Genomic DNA, 23,390 nt, shown 5'->3' with positions numbered 1-23,390 from the left:
GGAAGTCTTTCTGAATAATGATTACTCCAAACTTTACGTGAGAAGTCTACTTCTACTTACAAACGATGTCCTTTGTCATTACAGGCTGTGACGGCGCACTCGGCTCCCCGAATCCAGCTTTGTTCTCAGCCGTGACTCTGAACTCATACTCCACACCCTCACTGAGGCCTTGCACCTTGAAGCGCAGGTCAGGGATGGTTCTCTTGCTGGCTCGGACCCATCTCATGCCCCGTTTCTCTTTCCTTTCCACACAATATCCTCTGATGTCGCTCCCTCCATCCTGTGCCGGTCTTTTCCATGAAATGGTGACAGCGTTGCGACTGACGTTATCAACGTCCGGGGTAGAAGGTGGACCTGGCGGACCTGATGAAAGGAATCGTGAGACAAAGGTTTGTTTAGAGGACTTGTTTGGGGGGGGGAGTGAATTCATACTGTCCATTGCACTTAAATGATTTGAATTTCTTAATACACAGACAGAAACTTACGGAAGCTGTCAGTCATCTTTACTGGTCCAGACTGGCTGAAGTCTCCGGTGCCATACTGGTTGACAGCGGCCGCTCTGAAGATGTACTCATTGCCCTTGATCAAGCCGCTCGCTACGTGCCTGCAGTCCACGACGTTCTCTGCTAGTTTGGTCCACTGCAAGCGGCTCGTCTCTCTCTTCTCAAGGAGGTAGGACTTAATCGAGCAGCCTCCATCCTCCTCTGGGGGAAGCCAGGTCAACGTGCACTTCTCTGCAGAAATGTTGCTGACTTCAATGGGGCCTGGAGGTCCAGGCACATCCAGGACCTTCACTTTGACATGTTCCTCCTTGATGCCAAAGGGGTTGCTGGCGGTGATGGTGTACTCCCCGGTGTTTTTGCGGCTTGCGTACTTGATGGCTAATGTGGAGGAGGTGGGGGTGGTGGTGATGCTGACGGTGTCGGAGCTCTTCAGCTCACGGCCTCCCTTTGACCAGACAGAGCTCGGAGGAGGCTTGCCTACAATTTTGGAGGCTGAAATCACAATGGTGTCTCCAGCCATAACTCTAACGCCGTCCTTCATTTCTTCATCAATAGTGATTGTTGGGGGCTCTGTGGGGGGGCAAAGACAAGTTTCAGGACCTACAACACATTCAACTAAACCCTTCTTCACAAATCTGCTGAATTTTAACGCTTCACCCACATGTCCTCATTACTTTTTAACCGCTACTACAATAGATTTTTATTGGCATACCATACTCATCCTTGCAGGTCAGAAGCTCGGTTGACTCAGAAGGAACACCTACAGCACCAGCAGAATTCCTCGCCCTGACCCTGAACTGGTACTGAGAACCCTCCTTCAGGTCCGTGACGGTGTAGGCGCAGCCCTGGATGTTGACGTGATTGGCCTTCATCCAGGTCTTGCCACCAGCTTCCATCTTCTCCACCATGTAACCAGTGAGCTTGTGACCACCATCATATTTGGGAGGGGTCCACATCAGAGTAACTGTGTTCCTGGTTACATTAATGACGTCAGGCTTGCCAGGTGGATCTAAAGAGGATCATGAAAACATGTTGAAATAAACAGAAGCTTTAGAACCCTCTCAGTTTTAAAAACATGCCTGTGATCTGCCAACTTACCGATGGGGTCCAGGGCCACCACAGCCTCGGTGACTCTGCTAGCCTTTCCCAGGCCTGCCATGTTCATGGCAAGGACTCTAAACTCGTACTCCAACCCTTCCACCAGGCCAGTGACTCTGCACTCCTTTACCCTCAGAGGGGTCTTGCTCGCTCTTTTCCACATCAAACTGTTTCTTTCTTTAAACTCCACGTGATATCCTGAGAGACCCAAAAAGTCACATCCAGTCAACCAGCCCATGTTTGTTGGATACCGACAACGATGCCAGCGGCTGCATTACCTGTAATCGGGGAGCCCCCGGTGTCCTTTGGATCGTCCCAAGTCAGAATAGCTGATTCATGGCGGATGCTTACAATGTCTGGAGGTGCAGGTGCCCCGGGTACGTCTGGAAGAGACGGACGCGCGAGCGGTTCAGGAGAGAAAGTACCCGTGCAACATCAAAGACCTTTTGGTCGACCTGTTCTAAAACGCCATCATCAAACACAGCTTTCTTCATAGTTCCTGCTCAAATTCTTGGTTAAGGTTTCAGGGGAACTGTGTTTTTGGCTGTACTAGAAATTCATTGCAAGAAATAAAATGTAAATTTGGATTTCCAGTGTCTCGTATCAGTGTACGCGCATCTATGGATCAAAGGTTGTTTCCCGGGCGTTACTCACTGAACGGGTGTTGGGCGATAACTGGGTCCGATCGCAGGTGCTCTCCCACGCCATACTTGTTCTCAGCAAACACTCTGAAGATGTACTCCTTCCCTTCCTGAAGTCGGATCACCCTCATGCTGGTCTTCTGGATCGCAGAGGCGACTGTTGCCCATTTGTTGTCTGTAGTTCTTCTTTTCTCCACAATGTAGTTGGACACCTCAGCACCGCCGTCATCTTTGGGCGGCCCCCATTCCAGGGTGATCCCATCTGCGGTGATCTCATCAAACTGGATGGGTCCGGTACAGATGCCGGGCTTGCCGACCACCTTGAGGCTGAACTTGCAGTCCTTGGAGCCGGCGCTGTTCTTCACGTTGATGGTGTATGTGTCTGCATCTCCTCTCTGGCAGTCTCTGACCAGCAGCGTGGTGATACCCGGAGACGCTTCCACACACATGCGACCGGTGTCTCCCAGCATGGTGTCACCCTTCTTCCAGAGGGCAGTGGGGTGGGGCACACCCGTCACCGGGATATTAATGCGTGTGGTGCTGCCCTCCTTCACAATGTAGCAGTTGTCATGGAGATCACTGAGGTTGCAGTCAGGTAAAACTAAAAGCAAAGAACAGTTCTTGTGAATGGATATTGGCCCCCAGAGGAGCCGACAGGACGGTCGAGTCAGAACGATTTCTCACCAAACTGGTCCTTGGCCACGACTGTGAGCTCAGAGGGCGGCCCCTCCCCAGACTCGTTGAGGGCCTTCACTCTGAACGTGTACTCCTTGCCCTCCGTCAGCTCACTAATGGTGTGTGAGGCCTCCTTGCCCTTGTGGATCTGCCTCCACTTGTCCTCGCCTTCGCTCAGCTCCAGGACATACGCAGTAATGTAGCTTCCTCCGTCACTAATGGGCTTCCTCCAGGAAAGACTGATCGTGCTCTTGGTGGTCTTTAGTGCTTTGAATTCTGTCACTGGCCCAGGTTGCTCTGAAGGAGGAGGGGGCGTTAGAACTATCTCTGCTCTGTAGATAAGGTTTATGGCGTTTTGGTGGCGATTCTTGTTGTTTATAAAAAATCAGGTGTGTAATATATTTCTACTTCACTTAATATCACCTAATTACAAAGTGCCAGTGGCTTTTATTTTTAAAACTAGGTGTGTAGCTGAGTACCTGAAGCTCGGACGCTGCCAGGGGTCTCACAGCCCTCCCCGATGCCGTAGTTGTTCTCCGCCAGCACTCTGAAGCAGTAGGCCTGTCCTGCTTCCAGGTTGGTGATCCGGAATGATGTTTTGGGGCACTCCGCTGACACGCAGGTCCAGGCTTTCCTCTCAGCCAGACGTTTCTCTACGACGTAGCTTTTGACTGGGCTGCCGCCATCTATCAGCGGGGGGTCCCAGGTGATCCAGGCGTAGCTTCTGGTCGTCTCCTTCACAGTCAGGTTTACAGGAGGTCCAGGGGAATCTGCAAGAGATCCAATCCATCATTGAACGCGTCTTAAGTCAGTGAAAGCTTGATCTTAGGCCAAAGCTTCCTTTTCTTACCAAGGACCTTGACAACAATGGTGTAGCTCTTGGAGCCGCTGCTGTTCTCTAGTGTCAGCACATATTTGCCAGCATCATATCTGTTGACCTCCTCAAGCATCAGGAAGGTGTCCCACTCTGATGTATTGATCAACAAGCCCTGCCGTTCCTTCAGGTTGGAGTTCACTTTGGTCCACGTGACCTTTGGGGCGGGGCGGCCCCTCACTGGAACATAGATCCTCATGGTGACTCCAGCACGGAGAACCAAAGCTTTCCTCAAGTCGGCGTCCAACTCAGCTTCAGGAGGGACTGGAAACCGGACAAATATCAGACATTAAATGATTCACTCGTTTAGCACTCATGTTTGCTCAGGTTTCATACATTTGATTCTCAGATCATTCTGTTTGACATCATAACTGATAATAAAGGCTTTTAACGAGCATCAGGGTCCCGAAGGTGATACATGAGCAGCAGTTCCTGCTTTGGCCTTTTGGCCTTTGCTGTTTCTGGCTATTACTGGTATTTAAAGGCACATCTATATTTTCTACATCTGAGCCGTTTTACTCTCTGGTTACGTGGCTAAATATCATGGCCAGGAGGCTTTCTGGGACCAGCCATTGGGAGAAGATGAACCTGGGCTCATTTTCTATCATGCACCCTGGTCAACATGAAGACCTTCAGCTAAAGGCTTACGCAGGATGTCTTTAGGCGTGTGGTTCCCAGGGACGTCACTGGGCTCACTGAAGCCGATTTTGTTGAGTGCCAAGACTCTGAACTGGTACTCAGTATTGTCCATCAAGCTCGTCACCAGAAATTTGGTGGCCTGGAGTTTCTTTGGGACGTTGCACTTGGTCCAGTCTTCTGCTTCGGCTCGCTTGCATTCCACCAGGTAGCCAATGATCTCGCAGCCGCCATCGTACGCTGGCTTGGTCCAGCTAAGGCTAATGGAGGACTTGGTGGAGTCCACGACTTTAGGGAAGGCAGGTGGCCCGGGAGGATCTGCAGAATTTATGCAGCGATGATTATAAAGTGCAACATAAGATGGAGCGGTTGTGCGAGGCTTGGCCAATAACGGCATGCTTACAGACGGGGTCGACAGCCAGCGCAGCACTGGACGCGTCGCTGGGTTTGCCCAGACCAGCCTTGTTGATGGCAATGACTCTGAACTCGTACTCAGAGCCCTCGGTCAGCTGAGATGCTTTTAGTGTCCTGTCGATGACGGGCCGGCGGTTCACTTTGGCCCAGGTCAGCTCAGTGGCCTCCCGTTTCTCCAACATGTATCCCAGGATGGGGGCTCTGCCATCGTTAGCTGGGGCCTTCCAGCTCACCGTCATGGAGTCCTTTGTGATGTTTGTGATGACGGGAGGTTCACAAGGTCCGGGAACATCTGGAACAAGAAATCAGCCATCTTGTTTAGAATAGAGAACAGCTACGACTGATTAATCAGGAACTGATATTTTAAAGCCAAAGACTAAAGAATGTCGATTCATCGGGTGAAATGAAACATCCGAGCTGGTCCGGCGGCCCTGCACCCACCGTAGGGGTTCTTGACTGTGACGGGCTCGGTCATGACCGGGTCGCCCACGCCGTACTGGTTCTCAGCGCTGACTCTGAACTGATACTCGTGTCCTTCGATGAGTTTCTCCACGGAGCAGTCAGTGATGTGACCGTGAATGTTGGAGGTGACCAGCGCCCAGTTGGCCCTGCTCGTCTCTCGCTTCTCTATGATGTAGTTGGTGATCTCCGAGCCACCATCTGCCAGCGGCGGCTCCCATCGCAGTTTCACACGGTCAGAAAACACCTTGGTGGTTTTCACCGAGGCCGGAGGTCCGGGTTTGTCTGCAGGGAAAATGGTGGATGAGTAATAACGGGGTAAAAAGGTGACCAGAAGAAAATATACTTCATCCTTGATGTTCACATGACAAATGATGCATAATTCTATCTATAAAACCAGTAAATGAATGAAAGGAGAACTTACCAAGCACCTTGACCTTGATGGTGGCGTACTTGCTGCCATTGATGTTCTCAGCCGTGATGGTGTAATCTCCAGACTCCTTCCTGGTGACAGAGTAGAGCTCGAGCAGGTGGACGTGCTTCTTCTGGGCCATCTTCATTCCTTCAGCGAGCAACAGAGGGACGCCGTCTCTCTTCCAGCTCACTTTAGGGAGAGGCTTGCCAAACACCTCAGCATCCAGGAACACGTTTTCACCAGCTTTCACTACAATCAGGTTCTTCATGTTGATGCCGAGCTCCACACGAGGAGGAACTGGACAAGGTGGAGATGAGAAGAGAGAAATCCAGGACTCAATATCAAGAAATGATGGTGCGAAAGACTGTGGAGCATGTGGGGCGTACCATTCTCTGCAATGACGGGGATCGGGTCCGACAGCTCGGAGGCAACGCTGGTGTTGACGGCCGTCTTGGCAATGACTCTAAACTGGTACTGCTGGCCCTCCTCCAGGCCGTGGACCACATAGTTCTCCGTCTGTATGTCCATGCAGTTGGCGTTGCAGCGTGTCCACTTCTCCTCTGGCAGTTTGGTGTATTCCATGTAGTAGCCAATCAGCTTGCTGCCACCGTCGTGCTTGGGACGACTCCAGACCAGCGAGACCGAGTTCTTTGTGACGTCCATAGGTTCCGGTTTACCTGGTGGGTCTGAACGGAAACAGAGATATTTAACACTTGGCCTTGCTCCCAGCCTGCTTCTGTGGCCATGTTCTGTGGTGCTGGAGGTAAACTGAAGGAGCTCATCTCACCAACAGCGGTTCGAGCAGTGATGAAGTCGGTCTGTTTGCACGGTTTGCCCTGCCCTGCCTGGTTGAGTGCTGACACCCTGAAGGTGTACTCCAGACCCTCCATCAGGCCGGAGCAGGTGTACTGTGTGGCTTTGACTACAGACTCATTGGCCCGAACCCACAGGAGACTGTTCCTCTCCTTCTTCTCAATACAGTATCCAGTGATGGGGGATCCACCATCACTGGTTGGACGCTCCCATGACAGAATAACAAAGTCCTTGTTGATCTTATTGATCTGGAGGTTCAGAGGCTCGCTGGGAGGATCTTTGGTGGAACAAACAAAAGAGTAGATCAATAACTGGCAGGTTAACCTGGCTCGCTGAAACACAGTGGGTGCTCCCGCGGAAGCGTTGTGGTCAGAAATGGAGGCAGAACTGTGGCCCAAACTCACCAAATGGATATCTGGCTATGATCCTCTCAGAGTAGATGGGTTCGGAGATGCCAAACCTGTTCTCAGCGCGGACCCTGAAGCCATACTCTTTGCCAGGAATCAGTTTGGTCATTCTGAAGCTCGTTTTGGTGCAGGACGAAGACACGGTGACCCAGTCACCCTGGCTGATGTCACACTTCTCTATGATGTAATTAGTGATGTTGCTGCCACCATCTTCCTGGGGGGAGTTCCAGAGAAGTGTGCAAGCATCAATGTCCTGTTCCGTGACCTCCAGAGGAGCTTCAGGTGGTCCAGGGATGTCTGGTGGAACAACCGTTGGTTAGTGTTTGTTCAGATCTGAAGTAGTCAAGTCCTGTTTATTACAGCTGTTTCGACAAAACTACTGCCACTAATAACAGATGGGATCCACAGAGCGCTCTCCACCCAGGAAACAAGTTTAATCATATAATAAATAGAGTATTAAAAACAGGCAGAAGGTCAGTCAGGCTGACACCCTGTAAAAGGTGAACCCTCACCCATGACAGTGACCCTCAGGATCTGGTTGACCTTCCCGGTGCTGTTCTCAGCTGACAGGCTGTAGTAGCCGCTGTCTTTCCTTGTCACGTGTTTGATGATCAGTGTGCAGGAGGTCAGCGTCTTGACAACAGAAAGGCGGTCAGAGGTCAGCACGTCCTCGCTACCCTGCTTCCACTTGCAAAATGGAGCAGGTTTCCCAGCCACGATGGCCTCGACCACCATCTTGGATCCAGCTCTGACTGTTACAACATCAGGCATGATGATTTTCGGGGCCACTGGAATACAAAAAAAGGTGCAGTTGTTTCATTTTGTCCACCAGCAACTAGTTGGACTCATCAACTAGTTAAACCTATTAACTTGTGCGGGTATACTCACTGAGCCGCTCCTTGATTTCAAACACTCCCTCCGCCTCTCGGGCCAAACCAACTCCTACGGAATTCCTGGCTGCTACTCTGAACCTGTACTTCTTGCCTTCTTTCAGCCCCACCACCACGATGGTCAGGTCTTTGACCACAGAATACGGAGTCCACTTGTCCTCAGGAGCCCCCTCCTCCTGGTAGTCCACCACATAGCCGTTAATCTTGGCTCCTCCATCTCTGAGAGGCTTCAACCAGCCCAGCGTGGCGCTGTTTTTAGTGATCTCCAATACATCCATCTTCTTTGGAGGGTCAGGCTCACCTTAAAGCAGCATACCACACGGGTTAGACGGCGTTAACAAGGGAAAATGTAGCGGCTCAAAGGGAGGGTTTATTAAGAGGGTAGCTCACTGATTGGATCGACAGCCAGGTAGGACTTGGGCGAGTCCTGAGGAACTCCAACGCCGTACTTGTTGCAGGCTGTGACTCTGAAGTAGTACTCAATACCCGGTGTCATGTTGGTCACCTTGAAGCTGGTTTTTTTCAGGTCCTCTATGCACTTTGTCCAAGTCTTCCGGTCCACCTCCCGTTTCTCTACAATGTAGTTGAGGATTGGGCTGCCGCCATCATTTTCTGGTGGTAACCAAGCAAGCTGAGCGGTTGTCTTGGAGATATCCGATGCCTCCAGTCCACCAACAGGGCCGGGAGTATCTGCAGGACATAGAACTGACTGTCAACCTTCCCAACTTTAAATACAGCAGAGGAAATTCCGTATTCCGTGGTGAAAACTTTGTAGATCATCTCTGTTTCTCACCGAGCACTTTCACACGCACAAACACAGCCTTCTCCCCGGCGGAGTTAGACAGATGCAGCGAGTATTGTCCAGAATCCTCTCTCGTGCTCTCCGGGATGACCAGGAAGGACATGGTGTCCACCTGGTCCACGTGACCTCGGCGGATAACGTTGTCCACACCAAGGCGCTTCCAGGTAACTTTAGGGGCCGGCCTCCCTCTGATCACGGCGAAAAGCCGGATGGGGCATCCAGCCCTGACGGCCAGGCCCTTTCTGAGGCTGGCATCCAGGTCGATCTCCGGAGCCTCTGTAGCAGAGAGACACAGAGACATGGGTTTGAGGTCACGTCCAAGGTCTTCTGATTTCATCACAGCCCATGAAACAAGAACTGATGTGATTATTAGAGTTTCTTCAATCTTACCCAGGATCTCTTTGGGGAAGACAGCTTCCTTCAGGTAGGCATGGCGTCCCCAGCCCACCTGGTTTTGGGCGGACACTTTGAATTCATACTCCTGCTTTTCATCGAGCTGGCCGATGGTGAACTCTGTGAGCACCAGTGGGCCACGGGTGTCAATTCTCTTCCAACCCTCCGAAGGCTTCTCAGGGTCACTCTCACTCTTCAGCCTCATGTCCAGGCTGTAGCCAATAATGGGAGCACCACCATCATACACTGGTTTAGACCAGGACAGGGTGATGGAGGTCTTGGTACTGTCACTCACTTTCAGGCCTGCAGGGGGGCCGGGGGGCTCTGCAGGTGTTAACAAGAAAACCCGATATTGAAATACCAAAACACCTGAAATCTTCCAACATTCCAAGGAACATCTACATGAATCCACTGACAATGTAAACTCACCAATAGGATCTTTGGCTGCAATTGGCCTACAGGGCTTGCTGGGCTCTCCTAGACCCACCTCGTTCTCCGCCTTCACCCTAAACTGGTACTCATGATTGGGAATCAGGTTGGTGACTTTCATGCGTCTCTCGGAAATGGGGCTTTTGTTGCACGGCACCCAGCGGACTGCTCTCTTCTCCTTCCTCTCCAGAATGTAGCCTGTGATTGACTTTCCACCGTCATTCTCAGGAGGGGCCCAGACCACCGTCATCTCGTCTTTGTTCACCTACATCACAGAGATGTTGACAGAAACAGCTCCTCGAATGATGACCTTCTGATGATGACCTTGCAGCTATTTTAGTTGCTAACTCACCTTGGTGACCTCAGGAGCCTCGGGGGGTCCAGGTTTGTTGAACTGAGTTTTGACAGTAACGGGCTTGGTCTCCGTAGCAGGGCCCGTTCCCATCTTGTTTTCAGCCCTTACTCTGAAGATATATTCGTTACTCTCCACCAGGCGCGTGACATTGCAGTAGGGTGTGACCACAGAAGCTGAATATGTTGACCAGACCATCCTCCTGGTCTCACATTTCTCCACAATGTAGCTGTCCACCTCACAACCACCATCATCTTCTGGAGCATCCCACACCACCCTGCACTTGTCCGCTCCAATGCCGGTAAGCCTGAGGTTTCTGACCGCGCCAGGAACATCCAGGACACTAATGTTGGCATAGGCTGTGAAGGTCCCGGCTGAGTTGGTGGCCGTGATGATGTATTTTCCTGTGTCACTGCGCCGGGACTTGGTCAAAAGGAACTTGGAGTAGTCGGTTCCAGTCTCATAGCTGATCCTGGGGTTGTCTCCAACAGCCTTGTCCTTTATCCATTTGACTTCAGGTTGGGGTTTTCCTCTCAAAGCCGCCTCAATTCTAACGGATTCCCCAACTTTTACTGTCAATGTTCCAGCTAGCTTCAGGTCAATGACCGGCTTCTGGATCTCCTCCTTCACCAAAATATCAGAGAGTTTGACCCAAGCACTCTCACCTCCTTCGTTAACAGTCTGCACCCTGCATGAAAAACAAACCAGTTTTAGTTTAGGACTGACGTACATTAGAAAGGTCTACCTCAAGGAACACACACGAGAGGAAAAAAAATCTTTTTAAAACAGAAATACTAGGATTACCTGAAAGTGTAAGTCTGGTTCTCCATGCATTTGTCAGCAAGAAAGAAGGTGTCAGTGAGAAGGCCGGTGTTGAGCTTGTCCCACTGTTCCGCATCTTTGGCTTTGCATTCCAGATTATAGGACAGGTTGGGGCTGCCGCCGTCGTAGTCGGGCTTCCTCCACCTCAGGTACACGTGGTTCTTACCAATGTCGGTCACTCTGAAATTTTCAGGCTCACCTGGCTTCTCAAGGGGATCAATGGCCAACAAAGGAGTTTTGGTTTCCACACAGGGCCCCAGCCCAATCTTATTTTCAGCACAGACCCGGAATAGGTATTCGTGGCCCTCCATCAGCTTGGCCTTGATCTTGCGATTGGTACAATTAGAGGAGATCATGGACCACATTCTAATGCTGGGCTCTCGGCACTCCACAATGTAGTTGGTGATCTCCGATCCACCGTTGTCCTTCGGGGCTTCCCAGTTAATCATGCACGATTCCTTGGTGGCATACGTGGTGTGCAGATTCTGGCAGTGGCTGGGTCGGTCCAGCACGTTAACTGTGATGGTACACGAGGCTTCACCGCCCTCGTTGGAAGCCTTCAGGATGTACTTGCCATGGTCGGCTCTCGTGGCTTCCTTGATCCGAAGGTGCACCACTGGGAGGTTCTGAATGATGGTGACACGTTTGCTGCTCTCCAGAACGGTGTCTTGTTTGGACCAGATCACTTCTGGTTCTGGGCGGGCTTTGATGTAGCCAATGATATTAATGTTGTGTCCAACACGCACAGTGACACGCTCCCGGCAGGTTGCTTCCATCTCAATCTCTGGGGGGATGAGAATGTCCTGAGCCACGACAGACTCTGGGACTTCTCTGGATTCTCCATCTCCAACCATGTTTGAGGCGAAGACTCTGAATCTGTAGGTCACACCTTCTTCGAGACCCTTTACTGTGTAGGCACACAGCTTAATGAAGTCATCCAGGTTCACTTTCTTCCAGTCTTCAGTGTCAGCCTTCTTCATTTCCACACTGTAGCCCAGGATGGGGCTGCCCCCATCTTTGGTGGGCTTGGTCCAAACCAGGTCAACGGTGGTTTTGCTGTAATCCTTAACTTTGGGGTTGACAGGTGGGCCAGGAACAGTGATGGGCCTGCAGGGCTTGCAGGGGTCAGAGATGGGGGAGGGACCACTGTACCCAGCGATGTTCTCAGCAAACACTCTGAACTCATAATTGTTCCCCTCAAACAGACCTAAAACCTTGTACCTCATGTCCTTACAGGGGGTCCTGTTAACACGGATCCATTTGCCTCCCTTGTGGCGGCGTTCAATGATGTATCCTGTGATCTGGCTGCCACCGTCAGACAAGGGCATGGTCCAGCCGAGCAGCACCGCATCCTCTGAGACGTCAGAGGCCTGGGGCTTTCCAGGTGGGCTGGGTGGCATGAAGGAGTGCTCAGCAACGGTGGGCTTGCTCTCCAGAGGAGCACCGATACCCATCTTGTTCTGAGCACGGATGCGGACCACATACTCCACGCCCTTCTGCAGACGTGTGATGTCGAGGTTTGTAGCAAGGCTGCTGGAGCTTACACCTCCCCAGGTCTCCTTTTTGGACTCTCTCTTTTCCACAATGTAGTTGGTAATGGCACTACCTCCGTCGTCTTTTGGAGGACGCCATTCGATCTTCATGGAGTCTGGAGTGACCTCCAGGATGTCGACGGGGCCAATGGGTGCAGCAGGAACGTCCAGCACAGTGACGTTTAAGGCCGCTGTCTTTGTACCGGCTGGGTTGGACACGGTCAGCAGGTACGTGCCACTGTGATTCCTCGTGCACTCATTAATACTCAACACAGTGGAGAAGTTGTCAGTGTCGATCTTGGTGTTGCCCTGGCTGCTAATCTCCTCTCCTTCCATTGACCATTTGGCAGTGGGAATGGGAATTCCTCTCATGATAGCTGGCAGTCTGATGGTGGTGCCGGCCTTTACGATGATGCCTTCAATGAGCTTAACATCCACCTCGACAACAGGGGGCACTATGGAGACACAGAGCTGGTTATTCTCCCCACTCTCTCAACAGTCGCCGGCTGATTCACACTGGAAGTGTCACTCACCCAGTTTCTCCTGGCACAGGATCGGCAAGGTGGTATCAGGTCGGCTGAGGCCGATGGCATTCTCAGCTCTCACTCTAAAGCGATACGTCTTTCCTTCTTCCAGACCAGTCACATGACTTTCTGGAATGCTGACAGTCTTCCATTCATCCCACTCTTTCTCTCCTTCCTCCTGAAACTCCACCAGGAATCCCGTAATCTCACTTCCTCCATTGCGGTCAGGCCAGTTCCAGGCCAGCCAGACCTCAGTCTTATCCACGTCCGTGTGGTGCAGGTCTTTGGGAGGACCAGGGGGGACTGGAGGGACCAGAAAAGAGACATTTAGGTGTCAACGTGTCCTTCGAAGGGAGCGATGCTTCTCCAGGCTCCTCTTAGTTGAGGAAAAAAGAGGAGCATTTGAGGGAAAGGTTCAGGGAAAATGAAAGACACCAAGATTTTGACGCTACTCACACAGCGGATTCATGGCCTTGATGGCCTTCGGGGTCTCAACGTACTCGCTGCGGCCATACTGGTTCTCAGCAGCGACTCGGAAGGAGTACGCCGTTCCCTCCATCAGGTGCTTCAGCATCATGCTGCGCTTCTTGGATGTGGAGCACACAGGGACCCACTGAGTGGATGCAGTATCCTTCTTCTCCACCACAAAGTTAGTGATGCGAGCACCACCGCTGTCCTCCGGGTCCTTCCAGGAGAGGTAGGCTGAGTCACTCCTGACGTCGGACACCCGGAGGTGTTGGATGGGACCAGGTTTGTCTGGAAAAAGGAACCAAAAATCAAAGGGTGTTGAAATAAATGAGCAAATGACTCGTGACTAAATAGCAGGTCTCTACTGCAGATAAAGATGTTTTACCAAGAACAAGAACGGTGCAGGTAGCGGTCTTGGATCCAGCCGGGTTTTCCACTGTCAAGGTGTAGTCTCCACAATCCGCACGAGTACAGAACCTTATCACCAGCTTGCTGTCTGCCTGGGAGGTCTCGATGTCAGCCCTGGGCGGCACCTCAGCATCATTCTTTTTCCACGTGACGGTTGGGAATGGGACTCCTTTGATGGTGGCCATCAGCGTGATGTGGGTGCCGGCCAGGGCCTTCACCTCGCGGGTCATCCCAGCATCCAGCAGCAGTTCTGGGGGCTCTAGAAGACAAAGACATGGGAATGGTTATTAACTTACCGCTTCAGGAGAACCGAGTAGAGGTTTTTAAAGACTCACCGAGTCTGTCCTGCACCCTGATTGGCTCTTTGAGGTAGGTGGGGTCAGATTCCCCTGCAGCGTTCACAGCCATGACCCTGAAGTTGAACAGAGCGTCTTCTTCTAGGTTTATCACCTTAAACTTGGTTTCCTGGCAGGAGTCTGGAGTGTGGTTCACCTGCACACAGATTTGTAGGAAAACGGTTGGTAGGTGAGAAGGTCATCAAAGATGAGGTGAGTTTGGGAGGTAAACTGAACAGTGGACTTCCTGACCTTGGTCCACTCTTCCCCAGCTTTCTGGAACTCCAGCAGGTATCCAAAAATCTTCCCTCGGCCAGTGTCAGTGGGTGGAAGCCACGACAGCGTCACTGACTCTTTGGTGAAGTCGATAACCTTCAGGTTTATCGGTGGACCTGGTTTCACTGTGGGAGAAGCAGCAGAGATTCTTTAGGGAGTCAAATTCCAGCAGAATCCCGCGGCCAGAACCACATACCTATGGGATCTTTAGCAAACACAGGTTTGGATGGCGGACTTGGATCTCCGGCTCCAACCTCATTCTCAGCGCTGACACGGAACTCATACTCGCAACCCTTCAGAAGATCCATGACCCAGTACTCAACCTTGGGATGGATTCTCTCCGTGTTGCAGCGAACCCACCTGGAAGCAGAAAGAGTGGAGGAATGTTGACGTTCACCTCATCATGAAACTGGTTAAAGAGGTTTAACGGAGATGAAGAATGTTCCCAATCATTAAGGGCAGAGATCCAGCTCTGCGTGGGTCCACCGGGCCTCCTGGAGGCTTTTTGAAGACATTTCTCCTCTCATCCCATTGGCTTCATCAGCACAATAATATGAGGGATTCCCAGCAGTTAGAATTGAGAAAGGATGAAAGGCAAAATATCTTCAAGAAGCCACAAGGACGTTCAGATGGCCAGCCTCCTCCCACAGATCCGTGGTGGTTCACCTGTTGGCCATGGTCTCCTTCCTCTCTATGATGTAACCTGTGATGGGTTTCCCTCCATCCGCAGGTGGTTCCCAGCGGATGAGAGCAGAGTCGTGGTAAACCTCCAGCACTGTGGGCTGTTTGGGAGCATCAGGCACCTCTGTGGGGAACACACACATGTCCACAGGTTAGAGCTGGACCAGGACTCCCTGTGCTGGTGGAGTTCTCTGGACCTACTGTAGATGTCTCTGGCTTTAGTTTCACCAGACTCTAGAGGGTCGCTGATGCCATAGAGGTTCTGAGCCATGATTCTGATGATATATTCACGGCCTTCAATCAGCTTTGGCACCTGCAGGGAAAAACCAGCAGCTGTTTAACTGATGTGATGAAACGAGGGTGTTTGTGTTCCAGGTTCTCAGGAGCCCACCTTGCAGGTGGTCCTGGTGCAGGAGGAGGTGACGGGCATCCACAAGTCTCTGTTGGTGTCTCTCTTCTCAATAATGTAGTTGGAGATAGCACAACCACCATCATCTAGAGGGGGGTTCCAGGAGATGACCATAAAGTTCCTGTAGACCTCATCAAAAACCACGGGACCCTGTGGCGGCTGAGGGCGGTCTGATAGGAGGACAGGTTGATCTTTCTGAGTTCTTTATGTTGCTAAACAGGTGGTTACGCAGGTTTTGAGCGGTGCCTCACCAACAACAGTGATGGTGCAGGCTCCTGAGCGAGATCCTGCAGCGTTCTCCACCTTCACCCCGTAGCAGCCGCTGTGTTCCCTCCTGGCTTTGATGATGGTGAGGCTCAGGTGGTGGGCAGTGCTATGAAGGTTGATCTGCTCATCTGCCTTCAGCTCCTCGCTGTTCTTTGTCCAGGTGAGAGCTGGAACTGGCCTGCCACTGAAGCGGCCTGACACGGTGCAGCTGTCGCCCACCTTCACCATCAGCTTTTCACGTATGTCCAGCTCAAGAGTGGGTGGTTCTGGGGGAACATTTGAGAGGTCCGTTATGCAAACCTGCTGCTCAGCAGAAGAACGTTGGAGACTACGAGAGATAGAATGGAACCCGTTGCTCCGGTAGGCCGCGGCCACTCACCGAGGTCATCCTTGCACTGAACGGGCTTGGTGGCGAAGGACGGTTTCCCCTGGCCCACCTGGTTGACGGCCGAGACCCTGAACTCATGACTGGATCCCTCCTTCAGTCCAGCGAGTGTGAACGTTCTGTCCATCAGCTTTGTCTCGCCGCCCACGCGCACAAAGTTGTCCCGGCCGATCATACGGGACTCCAGAACATACTGGGTCACCTCAGCACCACCGTCGTACTTGGGCGGCCTCCAGGCCACAGAGATGGAGTTCTTGGACACCGCAGAGATGACCAGGTCCTCGGGACGCTCCGGAACCGCTACACAAGACATCACATCACAGAGCTCAGTGCTTGGGTTTCTACCCAGAACAACCGTTCCACCGACCCGACTGTGGTGCCGATCTAGGGCTAAACGACACGGAGGTTCTCTCTGACTTACAGATGGGATCTTTGATGAGAACCATCTTGTCCGTTTCAATAAACGGTCCCATCCCAATGATGTTCTCTGCTGCGATCCTGAAGAAGTATCCCTTCCCGTCCAGGAGCCCCTGCACCACTGCGTTGTTCCTGGTCACTGTGTAGGACACCGAGGTCCAGCCCATGCGGTCCGACTCCCTCTTCTCGATGATGTAGTTGGTGATGGCGGAGCCTCCGTTGTCTTCAGGAGAGTACCAGGTGAGTCTGCAGGAGTCGTTGGTGAGGTTCTCACCAGAGAAGGGGAGTCCAACGGGACCAGGGACGTCTGGAGGGAGGGAGGAAAAGGTGAGACGCCTGTCTCACACTCACGGCCTGTCTCACACTCACAGCCTGTCTCACACTCACAGCCTGTCTCACGCTCATGGCCTGTCTCACGCTCATGGCCTGTCTCACGTTCACAGCCTGTCTCACACTCACGGCCTGTCTCACACTCACGGCCTGTCTCACACTCACGGCCTGTCTCACGCTCACGGCCTGTCTCACGTTCACAGCCTGTCTCACACTCACGGCCTGTCTCACGCTCACGGCCTGTCTCACGTTCACAGCCTGTCTCACACTCACGGCCTGTCTCACGCTCATGGCCTGTCTCACGTTCACAGCCTGTCTCACACTCACGGCCTGTCTCACGCTCACGGCCTGTCTCACGTTCACAGCCTGTCTCACACTCACGGCCTGTCTCACGTTCACGGCCTGTCTCACACTCACGGCCTGTCTCACGTTCACAGCCTGTCTCACACTCACGGCCTGTCTCACACTCACGGCCTGTCTCACACTCACGGCCTGTCTCACGCTCACGGCCTGTCTCACGCTCACGGCCTGTTTCACACTCACGGCCTGTCTCACATTCATGGCCTGTCTCACGCTCACGGCCTGTCTCACGCTCACGGCCTGTCTCACACTCACGGCCTGTTTCACACTCACGGCCTGTCTCACATTCACAGCCTGTCTCACATTCACGGCCTGGTTCACACTCACAGCCTGTCTCACACTCACGGCCTGTCTCACACTCACGGCCTGGTTCACACTCACAGCCTGTCTCACACTCATGGCCTGTCTCACGTTCACAGCCTGTCTCACATTCACAGCCTGTCTCACATTCACGGCCTGTCTCACATTCACGGCCTGTCTCACACTCACGGCCTGTCTCATGTTCACGGCCTCTCTCACACTCACGGCCTCTCTCACACTCACGGCCTCTCTCACGCTCACGGCCTGTCTCACGCTCACGGCCTGTCTCACGCTCACGGCCTGTCTCACATTCATGGCCTGTCTCACGCTCACGGCCTGTCTCACATTCACGGCCTGTCTCACACTCATGGCCTGTCTCACATTCACAGCCTGTCTCACATTCACGGCCTGTCTCACATTCACGGCCTGTCTCACACTCACTGCCTGTCTCACACTCACGGCCTGTCTCACACTCCTCACGGCCTGTCTCACACTCACGGCCTGTCTCATGTTCACGGCCTGTCTCACACTCACAGCCTGTCTCACACTCACGGCCTGTCTCACGTTCACAGCCTGTCTCACACTCATGGCCTGTCTCACGTTCACGGCCTGTCTCACATTCACAGCCTGTCTCACGATGCGTCTGGTGGCACCCACTCACCCAGGACCTCAACGATGACGGCCTTCCTTCTCTCCCCACCCTCGTTCTTGGCTATCAGAGTGTAGATTCCTTGGTGCTGCCTCTTGCAGTTCTTGATGACCAGGGAGTTGGAGATGCCTGTGGTCTCAATCTTGGCCTCTTTGGGCACCTCGGCATCATCTCGGCACCAGCTGATCTGTGGGGCAGGTTTACCTGACACATAGGCGATGATGCGAATGGTGGCGCCAGCATGGACCACGATCTTCTCCTTTACTGAAGCATCCAAGTCCATCTCAGGAGGAACTGGAGAAGTTAGGTGTTTATTAAAGTGTGTTCAGCTCAGAGCAATTAATCAATGTTTAGTGAACTCACTTGTTCTGTCCTTGACTTCAATCACTTCTGACACAAGTCCTGGCTCTCCCACGCCAGCGGCGTTCACGGCTCGGACCCTGAAGCGGTACAGCCCACCTGCCTTCAGACCGGCAACCACAAACTTGGTTCCTCTGATTTCTGTGTCCTTTACCTGCAAACCAGTAACAAACTCAGGAACTAAAGTTTAACTCAGGAACTCAAGTTTAACTCAGGAACTCAAGTTTAACTCAGGAACTAAAGTTTAACTCAGGAACTCAAGTTTAACTCAGGAACTCAAGTTTAACTCAGGAACTAAAGTTTAACTCAGGAACTCAAGTTTAACTCAGGAACTCAAGTTTAACTCAGGAACTAAAGTTTAACTCAGGAACTCAAGTTTAACTCAGGAACTAAAGTCCAGCGTCAGACGCAATTTTGGAAATTTAGTGTCTGTGGATCCGTAATTTAAAAAACCTACCAAAAAAACACACTTTTCTTAATAGCATTCACTTTCTTTTTGCAAAATACCACAGAACACTGCTAGTTTTAAATCGTTTACGCTGTGCACATTCATATTAAATGGTGCACATATTATAACTGACATATCCCAACATCCCCTTTTTTTGAGAGCAGCTTTTCTACCTTCTCCCAGCCTTCGTCACTGTCGGCCTCCTTTTCCTCGGTGTCACTGAGCAGCAGCCTCCTCTGAGCTTTCTTCTCCTCCTCCTCCTTGTTCACCTCTCTGAACTCCACCACATATCCTGTAACCTTTGAGCCGCCGTCCAATAAAGGAGGGATCCATTCCAGCTCCACCGACGACCTGGTCCAGTCGATCACTTTGGGAGTAGGAGGCCCAGGAGGCTCTAAACAGGCACATACGAGAATCTGGTTTCTTCACTGAGCCTCTCACAGAAGCAGCTGAATCCTGATTTGATTGGATTTTTAAGCTGTGAGTTGCTGGTATGACTTTCAAAGCGTTCTTACTGATGGGGTCTCTGCACAGAACGGGGTCAGAGGGCACGCTGGGCAGACCACACCCAGCAGCATTCACAGCACTGACTCTGAACTGGTACACAGCACCCTCCAGCAGACCCGTCACATCCCAGTTGTTGCCCAAGGGCAGCGCTCGGATGGGGTCCCGGTTGACACGGGCCCAGCGCTTTGAGGTGGTCTCCTTCTTCTCAATGAAGTAGCCAGTGACGGGGGAGCCGCCATCATATTGGGGTTCCTCCCAGTTGACGGTCATGGACTCCAGACACACCTCAGTTACAGTGGGCTTCTCACACTGACCTGGGACGGCTGCAGGATGATCAAGCATCAATAATCGTCATCAATCAACACAAACACGCCCTTTGGAAGAGATTTTAGGTTTATATCAACTCTAATTTGATTGTTGACAACAGTCTTTTTAACCGCTTTTTCCCTCTCGGGCTCTCGGGGAGGAGGCAGGAGCCCCCTGGAGGAGCCCCCAGGTCATCGCAGGCCCCTATATGAGCACTTGTGTGTTCGGTGCCTTGCTCAAGGGCACCTCAGCAGTGCTCTGGAGGTGTTCTGGCACCTTCCCCGACTACCAGAACACCTCAAAATACAAACTATTTCTCAGACAGAATGAATGTATTTCTTTTCCTGAATGCTGCTTATATGATTATTTATGTGTTGTTATTTAGATGTTCTTTACAAAGCCCTTCATCACATTCATACACATGAAATAATGATGAAGTCTTTTTGCTGTGATCTGAACTTACTGAAGAGGTTCCGAGCCTTCTCGGGCTCACTGAGCAGTGGGGGGCCGACCCCAAACTTGTTCTGGGCCATGATCCTGAACTCATACTCGTGGTTTTCTGTCAGGCGAGTGACTACAAAGGCACACTCCTTAGGGTCATTGGAGACGTGGACCCAAGACTTTCTGTTGTCCTCACGCTTCTCCACAACATAGTTGGTGATCTTGGATCCACCATCCTCTGTGGGTGGATTCCAGGCCAGGCCAATCCTCTCTGCAAAGACCTCAGTGAACTTGACTGGTCCGACGGGGGGGCCAGGTGGTCCTGTAGGGCAGAAACAGCCATGGAGGAGGTGTCACAGGTGCTGAACATCCAAACTCTCTTATTTAACATCTGGTGTTTTGTTCTTCTCACCAAACACGGAGAGCTTGATGTCTTTGGTGACGCTGCCCAAGCTGTTGCTGGCCGTCAGGCTGTAGATGGCGCTGTCCTGCCTGCAGGCCTGCTGCACCAAGAGGGTGCACCTGTCCTGATTCACCAGTTTGTTGATGTGCTGGTCATACTGGATGGTCACCTTCTCCTCAGGCTTGGCCATGCTGGCCTTCTGCCAGGTGAGCGTGGGGAATGGGCAGCCACCAACTTTAGCTACCATGCTAACGTCACAGCCCTCCTCTCCCTCCATGGACTCCCGCAGCTCAATGGTGGGAGCAACTACAGGAAGAGGTCAGTGGTTTGGGAGGGTGGGGACATTTTTAAAAAGGTAAGTTGGCTTTCTGCAACTTACACGTTTGGTCTTTGATGACCAGGGGTCCGGCGGTGGTGGAGGGTCTGCTGGGCCCAGCAGCATTCACAGCTTTAACTCTGAATTCATATTCTCCACCCTGCAAACACACAGCGACGTGAGAACGGGTCTGCACAGAGAGGCGCTCTGTGTAATGGGTGACTAGTGATGGCAGCGTGCAGACAAGAACATGGACTGGCCTCCTTCAGGTCCTCCACCACAAAGGAGAGTTCCTCCACGTCTCTCTTGTTGCACTGCTTCCAGGTCTCCTTCTCCTTTCCGCTGGGGTCCCAGCTCAAGCGTTCTATGATGTAGTGGGTCACCGGAGAGCCGCCGTTGTTTTTGGGACACTCCCAACTCAGCGTGACGGTGTTCTTTGTCACCAAATTGACTTTCAGCTTTGTGGGGGGGTCAGGTGGGTCTGAGGAGGAAGAATAAGACGTTGGGTTTGAGCGGTGGCAGGATATCTCTGAGTTTAGATTTCTTGAATCAATTTGCCCTCACAGATGGGGTCTCTGGCGTGAGCCGGTTCTGTGGTCGTGGTGAAGGGCCCGAACCCAAGTCGGTTCTCCGCTCTGACCCTGAACAGGTAGTCCTGCCCCTCCAGCAGGCCTGGCACAACGTAGGCCTGGCTGGCACAGGCGGCGTTCACCTTTGTCCAGGCTTTGTCAGTGACACATCTCTTCTCAATGAAATAACTCTTGATTCTCTCTCCACCGTCGCTGTCGGGGAGTTTCCAGATCAGCCTCACGGTTGCTCGGGTGATGTCAGTGACTTTAAGGTCCTTTGGAGGTCCAGGAACATCTGCACCAAGACAGAGGTGCAATCAGAAAAACCCAGATCATCACAGAGTCAAATGGCCACAAACGTACCGAGGACGTTGACCCGGACATTGACGTGTTTTTGTCCTGATTTGTTTTTAGCTGTGATGGTGTAGCGTCCAGAGTGCGTCCTCAGACTGACGGGGACTATCACAACCGAGGTGGTATCGGTGGACTCAACCTAAAATCACAGGACAACAGTTAGTCTAGACTGATCTTTGGAGAAGAGACCACCAGAGAGGACACCAAGCTCACCTCTGAGTCCACAGGCAGTGTGTGAAGTTTGTTCTTCTTGTGCGACTTTGCTTTGCCATCAAAGTCCCAGGTGACCTTGGGAGCCGGGCGACCCTTGATGGTGGCAGGGATCCTGATCGGATCCCCAGCTCGGATGCAAAGTAGGTCATCGGCCATCACATCAAGGCAGATGGAAGGAGGAACTGTCCACATGGGAACATCGGCGAAGAGGTAAACCACAAGAAATGCCACCAACAACTGAGGAATGAAGAGAAAGCCAGAATGGAGAGTGGGACGTACGCTGGATGTCTTCAACCAGAACCTCGCCAGTACGTGGGCTGGGGTCAGACTCGCCAACGTCGTTGACGGCAATAATCCTGAAGCGGTGGCGCTTCAGCGCACGGAGGCTGGGCACTGTGAACTCCGTGGTGGGATGGAGGGTGTCGGGGTCATTGACCCGGACCCAGTCAGACTTGCCCTCGTCCTGGATCTGGATGATGTAGCCTTTAATGGGGCTTCCTCCATCCCGCTCAGGAGGCTTCCAGGAAAGTGTGACGCTGTGCTTCGTCTTGTCTGCAATCTCAGGAGCAGCAGGCATGCTTGGAGGAGCTGAAGGAAGGAGCAGAAGCTTCAGTCATTTCACAACGTTTCTGCTATTTGGGTTTGGTGAAGCCCCGTCGACTTACTGAGGGGGTCAACAGCAAAGGCCGAGTCCGAAGGGGAGCTGAACGGTCCGATTCCTGCAGAATTACTGGCGGCAACCCGAAACTCGTACTCTGTTCCTTCAATCAGTCGAGTCACCTGGGAGACAGAGGCGAGGATTCGTAATCATGTGGCTTCATTGGTGCTGGAGCATCGATCCGATGTCATAAAATGATGTAAAAGACTCAAAGCTGACCTGGTACTCCCAGCCTTTTATACCCCTTTTGGTGACCGGCATCTTGTTGACTCTGGCCCAGTAGTCAGTACCTTTCTCCCTCTTCTCCAGCCAATAGCCGATGATCATTGAGCCACCATTCTCTCTGGGGGGTTCCCAGGTTAAAGTCATGGAGGTCTTGCAATAGTCTGTGATCTTTGGCTTTTCTGGTGGGCCAGGAAGGCCAAAGGGGTCCGTGATTTGGACGTCCTCTGTTTCACAAGGGTCAGATTTGCCATAGCGATTCTCAGCTCTGACCCGGAATTTGTAGGTCTCGTTGGTCTCCAGGTTCCACATCTAGAAAGAGAGATGGTGGTTGTATTCCGTCAAGCTTCCCTCATATGTTTCAGAGAGTTTTTGTCTAAACATGATGTACATACCCCATATTTCCTCTCGATGATACTGTTGGTCACCTCCACCCACTGGGGTTTAGGAGATTCCTCTCCCTCTTCCAGGTCCGGTTCCTCTTTCAAGACTTTCATCTTCTCAACAATATAGTTTGTGAGCTCACTTCCACCATTATCCACAGGCGCATCCCAGTGGAGGTAGCAGGACTCGGCCTTGATGTTGGACACGGTCAGGTTGCGAGGCGGTAGCGGGCGGTCTGCAGAAGA

The 23,390-nt window shown here is 52.2% G+C and overlaps 1 protein-coding gene across 1 annotated transcript in view; it reads right to left on the bottom strand.

Annotated features, from left to right (window-relative positions):
* Positions 1–23,390, bottom strand: part of ttn.2 (titin, tandem duplicate 2) — a 166,824-nt gene that overhangs the window by 43,607 nt on the left and 99,827 nt on the right. Inside the window, 51 exon segments of the mRNA XM_029837082.1 lie at positions 61–363; positions 486–1,073; positions 1,216–1,512; positions 1,602–1,799; positions 1,880–1,984; positions 2,256–2,843; positions 2,927–3,214; positions 3,397–3,687; positions 3,768–4,055; positions 4,440–4,745; positions 4,831–5,133; positions 5,283–5,585; positions 5,725–6,012; positions 6,102–6,401; positions 6,503–6,805; positions 6,933–7,232; positions 7,448–7,723; positions 7,824–8,126; positions 8,216–8,515; positions 8,619–8,903; positions 9,018–9,344; positions 9,450–9,714; positions 9,802–10,489; positions 10,606–12,610; positions 12,689–12,982; positions 13,136–13,435; positions 13,533–13,814; positions 13,891–14,047; positions 14,143–14,291; positions 14,363–14,526; positions 14,833–14,971; positions 15,049–15,160; positions 15,239–15,426; positions 15,508–15,789; positions 15,903–16,208; positions 16,330–16,632; positions 17,977–18,258; positions 18,328–18,478; positions 18,946–19,166; positions 19,288–19,602; positions 20,049–20,348; positions 20,439–20,735; positions 20,809–20,905; positions 21,006–21,226; positions 21,310–21,609; positions 21,678–21,807; positions 21,882–22,063; positions 22,161–22,469; positions 22,547–22,661; positions 22,759–23,073; positions 23,157–23,380. Of these exon segments, the coding sequence (XP_029692942.1) occupies positions 61–363; positions 486–1,073; positions 1,216–1,512; positions 1,602–1,799; positions 1,880–1,984; positions 2,256–2,843; positions 2,927–3,214; positions 3,397–3,687; positions 3,768–4,055; positions 4,440–4,745; positions 4,831–5,133; positions 5,283–5,585; positions 5,725–6,012; positions 6,102–6,401; positions 6,503–6,805; positions 6,933–7,232; positions 7,448–7,723; positions 7,824–8,126; positions 8,216–8,515; positions 8,619–8,903; positions 9,018–9,344; positions 9,450–9,714; positions 9,802–10,489; positions 10,606–12,610; positions 12,689–12,982; positions 13,136–13,435; positions 13,533–13,814; positions 13,891–14,047; positions 14,143–14,291; positions 14,363–14,526; positions 14,833–14,971; positions 15,049–15,160; positions 15,239–15,426; positions 15,508–15,789; positions 15,903–16,208; positions 16,330–16,632; positions 17,977–18,258; positions 18,328–18,478; positions 18,946–19,166; positions 19,288–19,602; positions 20,049–20,348; positions 20,439–20,735; positions 20,809–20,905; positions 21,006–21,226; positions 21,310–21,609; positions 21,678–21,807; positions 21,882–22,063; positions 22,161–22,469; positions 22,547–22,661; positions 22,759–23,073; positions 23,157–23,380 (15,633 nt within the window).

Source organism: Takifugu rubripes, chromosome 1 (genome assembly GCF_901000725.2).
Source record: "Takifugu rubripes chromosome 1, fTakRub1.2, whole genome shotgun sequence".
NCBI classification, from domain to species: Eukaryota; Metazoa; Chordata; class Actinopteri; order Tetraodontiformes; family Tetraodontidae; genus Takifugu; species Takifugu rubripes.
The sequence above is the reverse complement of the archived record's forward strand: the minus strand, read 5'-3'. Positions and strand labels throughout refer to the sequence as shown.